The sequence below is a fragment of the Notolabrus celidotus genome, chromosome 9 (assembly GCF_009762535.1).
Source record: "Notolabrus celidotus isolate fNotCel1 chromosome 9, fNotCel1.pri, whole genome shotgun sequence".
NCBI classification, from domain to species: Eukaryota; Metazoa; Chordata; class Actinopteri; order Labriformes; family Labridae; genus Notolabrus; species Notolabrus celidotus.
The window spans coordinates 3,356,540-3,369,521 of record NC_048280.1 but is presented as its reverse complement, the minus strand read 5'-3'; the positions used below and the strand labels follow the sequence as shown (position 1 = coordinate 3,369,521).

Below are 12,982 nucleotides of genomic sequence, written 5' to 3'. Positions count from 1 at the left end.
AACACTAGAGGGCAGTGTGGTCTCTCTGATAGCCGGTCGCCTGCTCCCGGTCCCGCTACGATCTCTGTTTACTTTTCCTCAGAGATTCAGAGCGTGTTCTGTTAATCTACAGCTGATACGTGTTGCTGTTTCTCATACAGACATGATTACATGAAGAATAGAGAGGAGGAGATGAAATACACGGACGATGTGCGGCCGATGTCCGGGATCCTGGAAGTGCTGTAAATGCGGGAAAGACAAAGCCGCCGAGCGGACCAATCACAGGGCTTGCGGTCCGCGTCGGATCTACGGGGAGTTACATTTTGGAGGAGGTGCACGTCAGCTACGTGCGTAGGCCACGGCGTAGGTACGGGAGCTACGCGGACCCCCGGCATAGGGTACGCCGTTGATTCAACGCAGAAGTATAAATCAGTCTTTACCCTACTCTCTACTCCCCACATTTCCTGTCTATCTACAGCTGTCCTATCAATAAAGGCAAAAAAACGCCCAAAAATATAACTTTTTAAAAAAAGGGGGTGTGGTTTAGTTGATTGACAGGTGGGTGTTCTGTAGTGGTTTACACTACATCACAGAGACACGTCTACGATTCATAAAGTCAATGATATTAAACATAAGTTTTGCCACTAGGGGGTGGCAGAAAAATCTTAAACACAAGGCTGTAATCATTTTAGCTGAATTTGTGAGCAAACAGTTTTAAATGTTTGCATCAAGTAGCTCAAGAAGTTGTATTTCTTTGACGTCTAAACTTCAATCTCTTTCAGCTCCGTTTTGGTCTCCACCCTTACTTTTGAGAGATATATCTGCGTTTTTTGCCAGCCAGCCGGTAACTGTTTTTGTCTGCTGGTTATTTTCGCAAAAAGGTTTAAGCTGTCCTCCTACCATAGCCTGTATAAGAAATGGACGTAGTATCCGTGACGTCACCCAGCTGTTTCAGAAGTGCTGTTTTGAAGCCGATTGTTAGTGGGATCAATATTGGAAATGCAGAACTCAACCTAACTTCTGTCGAGCTAGTGTGAGGTAAAGAGGCGGGCCTTTAGACTTTTGTCCAACAGCTACAGTGTGCCCGCCTGTCAATCAAGTCAGGCATGGCCATATTTGGGCAAAACTCGTAAGTTTAATAACTTCGAAAATACTGAGTTATACCGATACAGAAATGAGCTACTCAGACCTAAACTGTTTTTTGAACCAGGCTGTAAACATGTTTATTTCTGCTGTAAAGATCGTCCTTTTTGAATGGGTGTGTATGTGGTTTCCTGTGTTTCTGCAGCCAGCCTCTAGTGGATGCTTGATGAACTGCAGTTTTTAGCACTTCCTCATGGGCTTTATATTTTAAGACCGGAGGTTGCCGCTTGGTTTATACACTGAATTTAGCTGTAAAACATTTACTCAATGTGAAATGTGCACATATAGAAATAAATAAATAGGTAATTTCTATTGAATTTTCCTGAACAACAAAGCACAGACACACAAGAACAACCACACACACTGAAGACAGACACACAGAAGAAAACATGAGCAGTGCACACACACCTTCTCCTTCTTTGACGCAGACTATGATGGTGTGACAACGTGAAAAAGAAAAAGACAAATAATACATAAGTTAAAGAAATAAAGAATGATTTTAAAATGATGTTGAGTTTTAAAAACGTCCTCGTCGTTGGCTCACCTTTTCCTTATCAAGCTTTATGAGAAAGAAAAGAATCAAATGAAGACATTAACAAAGATGGAAAGAAAAAGAGAGGGCTTAAAGAAACTGTGAGTTGATGTTTGATCATAAGGGTGTAATGAAATAAATGAGCATGATCAGTTTATCTGCACAAACACTCAAATACAAACACACAGGAAGGACACACACACACACACAGGACGGATACTGTACAGGGGAAATCCACTGAATGTTATTTCATGATTGAGTCAGCTGTGAGATGACAGGCAGCAGGAGAGGAGACGTGACTTATGAAAGGTTGGAGGGACCGTGTAAAGAAAGCTAACCTTCTCCTGCTCCGCGTCACTGTCATCATAGGCTGAGGAATCGTCCTATAGGAGGACACACGGTCAACAACACCATTAAACAAACCTCCAGATGAAGGGTTAACAATCAGACGCTCTAAAGTTTTGTTATCTAAGAATATTAGGATTGATTACACATAATTATCCCGGTCTTTGTTCCTTCTTTGTTTAGACATGAGACGAGGACACATGCTGTTAGGAGCTTACATTTTCTTTTTAGTACCAAAAGGTTAAAAATATCTTGTGTTTGTTCCTCACTTCCACCAGATTTTCAATCTTCTCAGAGTAATAACAGCAGCCCTAAAGCACACAGCACTTCTCTAAAGCTTCCTTTTCTTTCTCCGCTACAAGCTGGAAAACGAGACGTTCGGAGGAAACAAGTATTTAAAGAAAGATTAGCAGGATTCTAATCAACTTTTTCATCAAGCAACAAATGCCGGACACAGACGGAGAGAATCCAGGGAGAGAGTCCTTAGTGGATTTTGTTTACTTCAACATGCAGAGCCTCACCTGAGAGGCTTTTAGAATACGTTAACTCAATAGTTTCACAATAATCTTCACAAAATCCCTGATTAAAACTGTATCAGGGAATATTTGTTGGGAACAACATACTTAATATTCATCAGGATACCTTCTGTCTCATAGAACTAAACAAAGCTTGTTTTGTATGAAACTTAAGTTTTTAAGTACTTTTCTTATTATGCCTGGAGAATTCATGTAGGAGGAGCAGTGTGTCTGCATTTGGCCCTGCTGGTGACCCAGACTGGTTTACAGCTGCTTTCTGTCTCTTTTATTGTTTCTATATTAACTGTGGAGGAAGTTAAATATATGCAGCACTTAAGTCCAGGACAGGTCGTATCTTATTGTAACTTATCATATTGTATCTAGGCGTATTGTATCTTGTCTTATTGCGTCTCATCTTGTCTTATCTCATCTTATCTGAGCGTATCGTATCTTGTCGTATCTTAGCTTATCGCATCTCATCGTATCTGGTCTCATGGTGTCTCATCTTATTGTATCTTGTCTTGTCTTATCTTGTATCTTATCTTGTCTCATCTTATTGTACTTTATCTTGTCTTATCTTATTGTATCTTATCTGTCTTATCTTGTCTTATCTTATCTTGTCTTATCTTGTTGTATCTTATCTTGTCGTATCTTGCTGTATCTTATCTTGTCGTATCTTGTTGTATCTTATCTTGTCTTATCTTGAATCTTATGTGTCGTATCTTGTTGTATCTTATCGTGTCTTATCTTATTGTATCTTATCTTGTCTCATCTTATTGTATCTTATCTTGTCTCATCTTATTGTATCTTATCTTGTCTTATCTTGTTGTATCTTATCTTGTCTTATCTTATTGTATCTTATCTTGTCTTATCTTGTTGTATCTTATCTGTCTTATCTTGTTGTATCTTATCTGTCTTATCTTGTTGTATCTTATCTTGTCTTATCTTATTGTATCTTATCTTGTCTTATCTTGTTGTATCTTATCTGTCTTATCTTGTTGTATCTTATCTTGTCTCATCTTGTTGTATCTTATCTTGTCTTATCTTGTTGTATCTTATCTGTCTTATCTTGTTGTATCTTATCTTGTCTCATCTTGTTGTATCTTATCTTGTCTTATCTTGTTTTATCTTATCTTGTCTCATCTTATTGTATCTTATCTTGTCTTATCTTATCGTTTCGTATCTTGTTGTATCTTATCTTGTCTTATCTTATTGTATCTTATCGTTTCGTATCTTGTTGTATCTTATCATGTCTAATCTTATTGTATCTTATCATGTCTTATCTTGTTGTATCTTGTCTTATCTTGTCTTATCTTATTGTATCTTATCGTTTCGTATCTTGTTGTATCTTATCATGTCTAATCTTATTGTATCTTATCATGTCTTATCTTGTTGTATCTTATCGTTTCGTATCTTATTTTATCTTATCTTGTCTTATCTTGTTGTATCTTGTCTTATCTTGTCTTATCTTGCTGTATCTTATCTTGAATCTTATGTGTCGTATCTTGTTGTATCTTATCGTGTCTTATCTTATTGTATCTTATCTTGTCTTATCTTGTTGTATCTTATCTTGTCTTATCTTGTCTTATCTTATTGTATCTTATCTTGTCTTATCTTGTCTTATCTTGCTGTATCTTATCTTGTCTTATCTTGTTGTATCTTATCTTGTCTTATCTTGAATCTTATGTGTCGTATCTTGTTGTTTCTTATCTTGTCTCATCTTATTGTATCTTATCTTGTCGTATCTTGTTGTATCTTATCGTGTCTTATCTTATTTTATCATTAGCATCTTATTGCATTGTAAGGTATCATATCACATTGTATCGTTTTGCAACATATTGCATAATATTGCTTCGTGTTGTATTGTATTGTATCGTATCGAATTGTATCGCATCGTATTGTATAGCATCAAATTGTTTCGTATTGTATCGTATTGTATCATATTCAATTGTATGGTATTGCATTGCATCATATTGTATCTTATCGTATTGCATGGAATCAAAGTGTATCGCATCGCATTGAATCGTATTGAATTGTATTGTATTGTATTGTATTGTATCACATCGTATTGTATCGTATTGCATCATATCTAAGTGCATTGTATCTTATTGTATTGTATCATAATGTATAGTATTGCATCGTTTCTTATCTTATTGTATCGCATCCTTAAGTAACATTTCCTTTCACATCTTATCAAATCCTGTCTTATTGCATTTATTCATTATGACTTTCTTCTGTTACAAACCATCTTGGTAATTCCATCCTCACAATATGTAACTGTAATAATAACTGCAATGTTGCAATCCATCGTCAATCTTCGTTTATCGTCGCCTGTCAACTCTATGTGATATATGCATCACATTAGCATCAAGTTGTTAGAAAATAACCGTATAATGGACACCACCAAAAATTCGACATATAGTGGGTTCTTAAAACAAACAATGAGACAAGAATACGTATCCCCAAAAAACCTACAATGTCTGCTCTCATTTAGGCGTCATAGATCAGCTGGGTTGGTAAATATTTGTGTCTAGATTTGAGTTTCTTCTCCTCTTGTCATTACTGAGTGTGTAGATAATACACACAGTGTGATATTCTTGATAAAGTGTACTTCGTTTTGGTAAAAACACAAACATAAACATGTGAGTCTGTTCTAGGTTGAGTCTAAATCACTGATACAACACAAAAAAAAATCACACAGTCCTCATCTGACAAAGGCCAGGTTCAAGTATGTTCACCACATAGACTGTATAGAAAGATGGATGGTTTAGCAGCTCTCCAAAAGTGAAACCAAACATTTCTGCTGACTTGCTGCAATATAGTATAGTATGCATTTTTTGCAACAGTATTTTGGCTTCATTTCTTTTTGCAGTGTCGTCCATGTTTATATACAGTCAATGGTTCACAAGCTGTCTCTGTGCCTGGCTGACCAACCTTGTCTTCCTTCTCTTTGTTGTCAACCTGAGGACAGAAGGGGCGAGCGAGGACGGGGCAGAAAGAGAAGGAGAGGACAGGATAAGAAAAGCGGGACAGCGTTAGACATCACGTCTTTTCCCTGACACACTTTTCACTCGCTTGAATCTGAAGACTAAACAACAAACTCAGAAATCCCCAAACTCTCACTTCCTCTCACTTTAATCAACAATCTAGGTCCTCCTTTGCAGACAGCTCTCAGAAAATATTACATAAAACACCCAAACTAGCTCATGATGACGGCGCTGATTAAGAAATGTGACTGAAACTGGAGATAATTTCCCTCTTTGATCATCTGACACCAAATATCCTCTCTGCAACCAAGGAGTGGCACACAAATCCGTCCTATCGCAGAATGTGTCTACACCTTAACATCCGATTAAACCTCTGTTAAGAAGAGAGAAGCTTCAGCCTTTAACCAGCACATCCAGACTCTGCCTCTCTCCACCCCTCTCTCTGACTCAGACCCCCCACAGTCAGCTGACAGACTCTGAGATTACAAGAAGCCATTAAGTGGAGGCTCAACACAACATTTTTAAACACCATTAAACTCAATTATCTGCAGCCCACAGTCTAGTCTATTAAGCACTCACTAGAGGAGGCAGTGTGTGTTAGCAGGCAGCTGTAGCTGTGTAGAGTGCTGTGTAGAGAGCATGTGGTAGCAGAGGATTTATACACATTTGGGCTTAAAGATAAAGGGATTCATCCACTGTGCGTATAGGAAGAAGCAGATGGGGAGTTGAGAGGGGTTACAGTGACTTGATTGTGCATTTTTTATGACTGCAAGTTTTTCTTCAGCACAAAAGCAACAATGCTGAAACTTAAAACTCATGCCATGTGACGTTTACGGTCTCAAATCTGCAGTTTTTTTGCATTTTCGCCAAATGACAGAAGAAACGAGGAGATTTAGGTGATCAATCCAAGTTTCTCTTACACATCCAGCTGCAGGAAGACACATTCTTCAGACCATGTTAGAACTACACTGCAAAACCTCAAACTCTTACCAAGTGAAATTGTCTCATTTTTAGTCAAAATGTCGGTAACACTTTACAATAAGGGTCCCTTAATCAGCATTAGTTAATGCATTATTGAGCATTAATTAACATTAATAATAGTTTAATAATCGTTACAATGTATTACCTAACATTAACTAACACATTAGTTAATGCATTAATAAGCAGTTAATTAATGTCCACTGCTCAGAGTTAATTAATACATTATTAAGCATTAATAAAAGTTACAAAACTTAATTAGTTAACCATTAGTGAATGCTTTCTGGACCCTTATTGTAAAGTGTAACACATGCATCACTTAAGCAACACATTATAAATGCTAAACTGCCTCATAAGCATCAGCATAACCATAAAACCATAAGTTTTCTAAATGCTTCGCATGTGTTGTCAAATTGATGAAGATGTTTTCTTAATTTGCTTGTGTTTTGTCTTTTTGCATGTGTTTTCTTAAGTTGCAGTGCTGTGAGCTCTCAGGGCCACCGTACTTCTCTGTGCCAGTTGAGATGTTATCTGTGATTATCTGTTTTATTCTAAATAAAATGTGTTGAATTCTTTATATGTGTTGCTTCAACTACATTTCAACTCATTTTGCTTCAGCGTATGTGTTACCTAAGGGATACATGTGTTACACTTTACAATAAGGTTCCAAAAAGCATTCACTAATGGTTAACTAATTAAGTTTTGTAACTTTTATTAATGCTTAATAATGTATTAATTAACTCTGAGCAGTGGACATTAATTAACTGCTTATTAATGCATTAACTAATGTGTTAGTTAATGTTAGGTAATACATTATAACGATTATTAAACTGTTAATTAATGCTTAATAATGCATTAACTAACGCTAATTAAGGGACCCTTATTGTAAAGTGTTACCAAAATGTCCTCTCCCACTTAATTTAAGATGAATTTACTTAAAAAGTAACATTTGAGAAAATAGAGGGACTTGTTTGAAGACATCTTAAATATCTTGTTAAGTCAAACAATCTTGAAGTGATATTCTTTTGAGTTGTAATTCAGAAGAAACAAGGTTTATTTTACATTTCATACATACATTTGGCATTCACTTCCACTGCTTCGCGGATGACACCCAGCTCTACCTTTCCAGTAAGCCCGACTCCACTCTCCCACCCTCCTCCCTCACCCTCTGCCTCTCTGAGATCAAATCCTGGTTCACCTCCAACTTCCTTCAACTCAACAGCAATAAAACAGAACTCCTCCTTATAGGTACCAAATCCACCTTATCCAAAGCCGACAGTTTCTCCCTCACCACAGACAGTTCAACAGTGTCCCCCTCCCCTCAGGTAAAGAGTCTGGGTGTCATCCTCGACAGCTCACTTTCTTTCAACTCTCACATCAATAACATAACCCGGTCTGCATACTTCCATCTCCGCAACATCAACCGTGTCCGCCCCTCTCTCACCCCTCACACCACTGCTATCCTGGTCCACAGTCTCGTCACCTCCCGTATTGATTATTGTAATTCACTCCTCTTCTGTGTCCCTCACAAATCCCTCCATAAACTTCAACTGGTCCAGAACTCTGCAGCCCGCATCATCACCAGAACCCCCTCCTTTCACTACATCACCCCCGTCCTCCAGCAGCTTCACTGGCTCCCGGTCAAACTCAGAATTAATTTCAAAATCCTCCTGTACACATTCAAGGCCATCCACAACCTCTCCCCTCCGTATCTGTCTGATCTCCTCCACATTGTCACCCCCTCTCGCTCCCTCAGGTCTTCCTCCTCCCTCCACCTCTCTGTGCCCCCCTGCCCGTCTCAGCACCATGGGGAGCAGAGCTTTCAGTCGCTCTGATCCCCAACTCTGGAACTCACTCCCACCAGACATCCGTAACTCCGACTCACTACCCCTCTTCAAATCAAAACTCAAAACTCAAAACCCATCTGTTTCAAATTGCATTCCCTGTCTGATTGCACTGCCTCATTTTAACTTGGTGTAACTGCTTGGTTTTATTTATTTCATCACGTTGTTTTTTTTATTGTGTTTTAATCTGTCTGTAAAGTGACCTTGAGTGCTTAGAAAGGCGCTTCTAAATAAAATGTATTATTATTATTATTATTACAATAAGATGTTGTGAAAGTCACTTTCAGGTGTCTGTAGGCGAGTCGAGTCAAAGTAATCTTGAGGTCTAAACCAGAGAGTCTGTGCTATAAGCCAGCATCAATAACAAACCACTTCTGAACTCAACAAGATGAATGAATACTTGGAGGATATGAACGCCCCGTCCAAAGCTTCTCAAGAATATTATGATAATGAAATAAAGCTCTGAAATAATTCTTTCCCTCTTACCTCAGATCCCTCCGAGTCTGAGCAGCCAGACTGGTGTTGAAATGGACAAAACAATAAAAAAAAGAAAATGAAACAAGATTTAAAAAGAAGAAAGAAGAACAAAGGAAAATGTAAGGAAATTATATGGGATGAAATTTCATTGGGAATGACTCAGAGTCCCTCTCTCACCTTGGACTCCTCTGACTGGCAGCCACAAAGATTTCCCCATAACCCCAGAAAAAGAAAATCAATTAATGAAACAAAGAAAGAATGAGCAGACAAACATCTGTTTTCTTTCTAGGAGTTCAGCGTTTGCACATTCAGTCTACCCACCATGTCATCCTCCCCGCCATGGTTACTCATGGCCTGGTGGAGATGGAATGGAAATAAAAAACAAAGAAGTTATAAAACACAGAACGAACAATGTGAGAAAATGAGAGAGAAATCAGACAAAACAAGACTCCTCTAGGGGTGACACAACTCTCAATATTATATTGAATTGTTCTGTACGGCGTCCATGATTCAATACGAGGTATTTTCGGGTTTGCTCAAACTAGCTTCCATGCATTATATTCCACATTATAGTCCACACGCTGAGGTGAGGGGACTTCTTCTGCAAGTGAGTATCCATCACTACGCAATAGAGATGAGGAAGCTGACAAAAACAGGGTGTGAACGTGACGTCATGGTTAGGGGTGGGACAAAATATTGATTGTGGCAATATATCGCCGTCTTGACTTCTGTGATTCAAGTATTGAAATGAGGGGCTTAATATCGATATTTGAATTAGATAAATATGGCGCTAGATTTTCCCCTGGAGGGCTCCGACCTGCCGGATCAGAGACGCAGCCAGGATCCAGTGGATGTTAACAGATTAACTACAAGAGAATCCTATCAGATCTGGTGCCATGACGGATTGGAGACGGACCGGACACGGATCTGGTGGAATTTGGCCTTAAGAAGGTTCCTAAGAGAAGTCTGTGTCAGTTTCATGAATGGTCTTAAACAGCAGAATTTTTCTCACCTGTGTTTTTCAACTGAGGAATATCATAAGTTTGAAGCTTGTGCTCGATGCTCCTAATCAGCATAGATATATGCCCCTTAAATGCCCATATAAGGGCATGACACAGATGTGCCACACACACAGAAATCATAAAGGTGCGAGAGAGGAAGAGAGGCATCGGGAAGGCAAGAATGTAATCAAACCGATTGCGCACTGGAATCCAAAGTTGATTTCTTTAATCTGAAACGGAGGTACAGCTGCTGGAAATGAAACACAATTGAGCTGACTAGCTTTAAATTATATTTCATAGCCTCAGTCATGAATATAAACAACTATATTCACTGATACACTCGTTCAAAGAGCGCCTTCATCAGAGTCGTGAGCTGTAACCAGAAAAGGATTCACAGCAGATGAAGTGAAATCAAAAGTTTGATCTCAAATCTGAAGGAAAGTTTCCTGAGACAGACTGTTCTCAAGAAGGGTTGGTGAATGAGGTCCTGAGTTCTTTCTGGCTGCAACCTCTCACCCAAAAGTGATCAAATCTTGATCCCTAATGGAGCACATTTCTCCAGTGTTAGCTTCTCTACACTGGCTCCCAATAAAATGTAGAATAGAATTTAAAATCCTTCTTTTAACCTACAAAGCCCTTAAAAATCAGGCACCCTCGTATCTTAAAGAGCTCATAGTGCCCTATTACCCCTGTAGAACTCTACGCTCCCAACATGCAGGCTTGCTAGTTGTACCTAAAATCTCTAAAAGTAGTGTGGGAGGTAGAACCTTCAGTTATCAGGCCCCTCTCCTTTGGAATCATCTACCAGTCAGGGTCCGGGAGGCAGACACCCTCTCCACTTTTAAGAGTAGACTTAAAACTTTCCTTTTTGATAAAGCTTATAGTTAAGCTGGATCAGGCTTGGACCAGCTTTTGTCATGCTGCTATAGGCCTAGACTGCCGGGGGAACTGGCACAATGACACACTGGGATCCTAGCTCACCTTCTTCCCCCCAACCCCTTCATCACTTACTTTAACTCTGCCTGTCCCATTAAAGTTACTAACCATAGACCTTTCTGGAGTCCCTGAGCTCCACTGTCTCGTAGATTCCTCTGAGCTGCCGTAGACGTCCTCCTGCTGCGGACGATCTGGACTCCAGCTGATACGGACGTGCTGGACTCCAGCGGCAACAGCTTCTACGACTCGTCTCATCACTATCACCTCTCTCTCTTACTCCCCTCTATCTGTCTTTCCAGACCCAACTCGGTCGAGGCATGATGGCTGTCTAACATGAGTCTGGTTCTGCCTGAGGTTTCTGCCTGTTAAAAGGAAGTTTTTCCTCACCACTGTAACTAGCTAAATACTGCGATGTGCAATGCTCATGATGGATTAAGGTGGGGTCAGACTGAGTCTTACCCTGTCTTGGTGTTGGGTCTCTGTTCATAATTTGACATAGTGTGGTCTAGACCTCCTATGTTTGTAAAAGCGTCTTGAGATAACGTTTGTTGTGATTTGGCGCTATACAAATAAAGATTGATTGATTGATTGAATATTAAAGAAGATAGCGGCAGTAGAAGTGCTGAACTTGAGGCTCCCAAATAAAGGAGGCAAGAAGGCTTGGATCATGTCTTGTATATAAGTGTGTGATGGACCCACCTCCTCATCATACTCCTCAGGTTCCTCCTCGTTTTCCAGCTTATGGAAAGAAGCAGCAACGTGGTCAAAAGCAAAGTATTTTTACATCAAACATATCAAGAGGAACAGTGGGAGTCTAGGAAAGAGAGGACGAAGCAGGAGGAGGAGGAGGAGGAAGAGGAGAGTCTATGTTTATCTCTAGTTTACGGGTAAATTGGGATAAACCTTGAAATACACACGCACAGCTCTGGGTAAAGATTGGACAGGTTTGCAAGAGGTTCACGGTGGGGCTACACTTTTATGGAGCTGTTTATGGAGAGTTTTTATTCCAGGTTTGAAGGGAAAACTGGGCAAAAAAAAAAAGAAGAAAACCTCAACATACCATCTCCTCCTCAGCAGTGATCTGCAGAGAGAAAGACACACACTCAATCTCTCGCAGCCTACGAGCACGCTGAACACATTCTGCAGCTTCATCTGCAAAATACGACTTCAACAGAGCGGCTTTCATGACGCTTTATCAGCTGTACATCCCAAAAAGTTCCAGCGAGGATACCGTACAGTCGAGCATGACTAAGCAGTCAGGAGGATGTCACCGGAGGAGAAGAGAGGGAGAAGTTCTGTAAAAAGTTGTGTGTTAAGTTCAACTCTTCTCCTGATAGCAGCAGGAACACAGAACTAATCAAGCAGCTGTGTTTTAATTACATCCACATGGAGATCTGGACAGGTTGGTATTTCAGTTTAAAGTCTCACAAACTTACTTGAATGAAATGTTCTGTGTTTTTATATCGTAGCAGAATCCTTGATTAGTGTTCCTCCCTCTGGTGAAAATGCAACAACACTACGCTGAATCCACAGAGACAGCCGCTAATGAGAGCTGGAGAGACACAGAGGCTTCAACCTTTGCCTTACAGGACAAGTCTGCACACTAATTTGATGTTTTCGCTGCTATTAAAGCATGAAAATGTAACAAAGTCACTTCTTTTAGTCTCTGCCACAGTCTGACGTGAACACTTAACAATGTGCATAGATATGACCAGAGAAGCCTTGTGTTTACACCTCGTTGATCCAGACGCAAAGACAAAGACTCCCAAACAACAAGCTTTCATTCAGTGGAGAGGAACACTGGTGTCACATTGTCAGATTAATTCATGCTCATTATTACCTTCGTCTTTCTTACTGATCTTCCGGCTGTGTAAGATGCTTGATTCTGATTGGTCTAAACCCCTTGACAATGGTTATTAACTTTCACTAACATGAGCAACACCAGAGGCAAACTGATCACACGTCATGTCAAATCAATCCATGGAAAAGAGTCCCGACACATTTAGCTTCTGCTTGTTGACACCATAGAACGTAAGGTGAGGTAAAACCATTAGCTTCCGTTAGCATCAAAGCAATGTAGCTAGAACGTTAGCTTGCGTTAGTATGCTAAATCGGCAGGCTAACAGACATTTTCATAGTGGATCCTGTCCAGCGATATGATCAAGGAGCGGAGCAGGTGAGAGAAACTTTAGGGTTAGCGACCTCTACAAAGAAAGTTAAACCATGAGTGGTGGTGATGATAGCA

At 39.7% G+C, this 12,982-nt stretch overlaps 1 protein-coding gene across 1 annotated transcript in view; it reads right to left on the bottom strand.

The window, feature by feature from the left end:
* LOC117818550 (protein unc-13 homolog B-like) overlaps positions 1-12,982 on the bottom strand; it is a 72,573-nt gene that overhangs the window by 34,456 nt on the left and 25,135 nt on the right. Inside the window, exons 9-11 of the mRNA XM_034691487.1 lie at positions 9,122-9,154; positions 8,978-8,992; positions 8,810-8,839 (exon numbers count right to left, since the gene is read on the bottom strand). Coding sequence (XP_034547378.1) covers positions 8,810-8,839; positions 8,978-8,992; positions 9,122-9,154 — 78 coding nt within the window. The remainder of the gene's footprint in view (positions 1-8,809; positions 8,840-8,977; positions 8,993-9,121; positions 9,155-12,982) is intronic.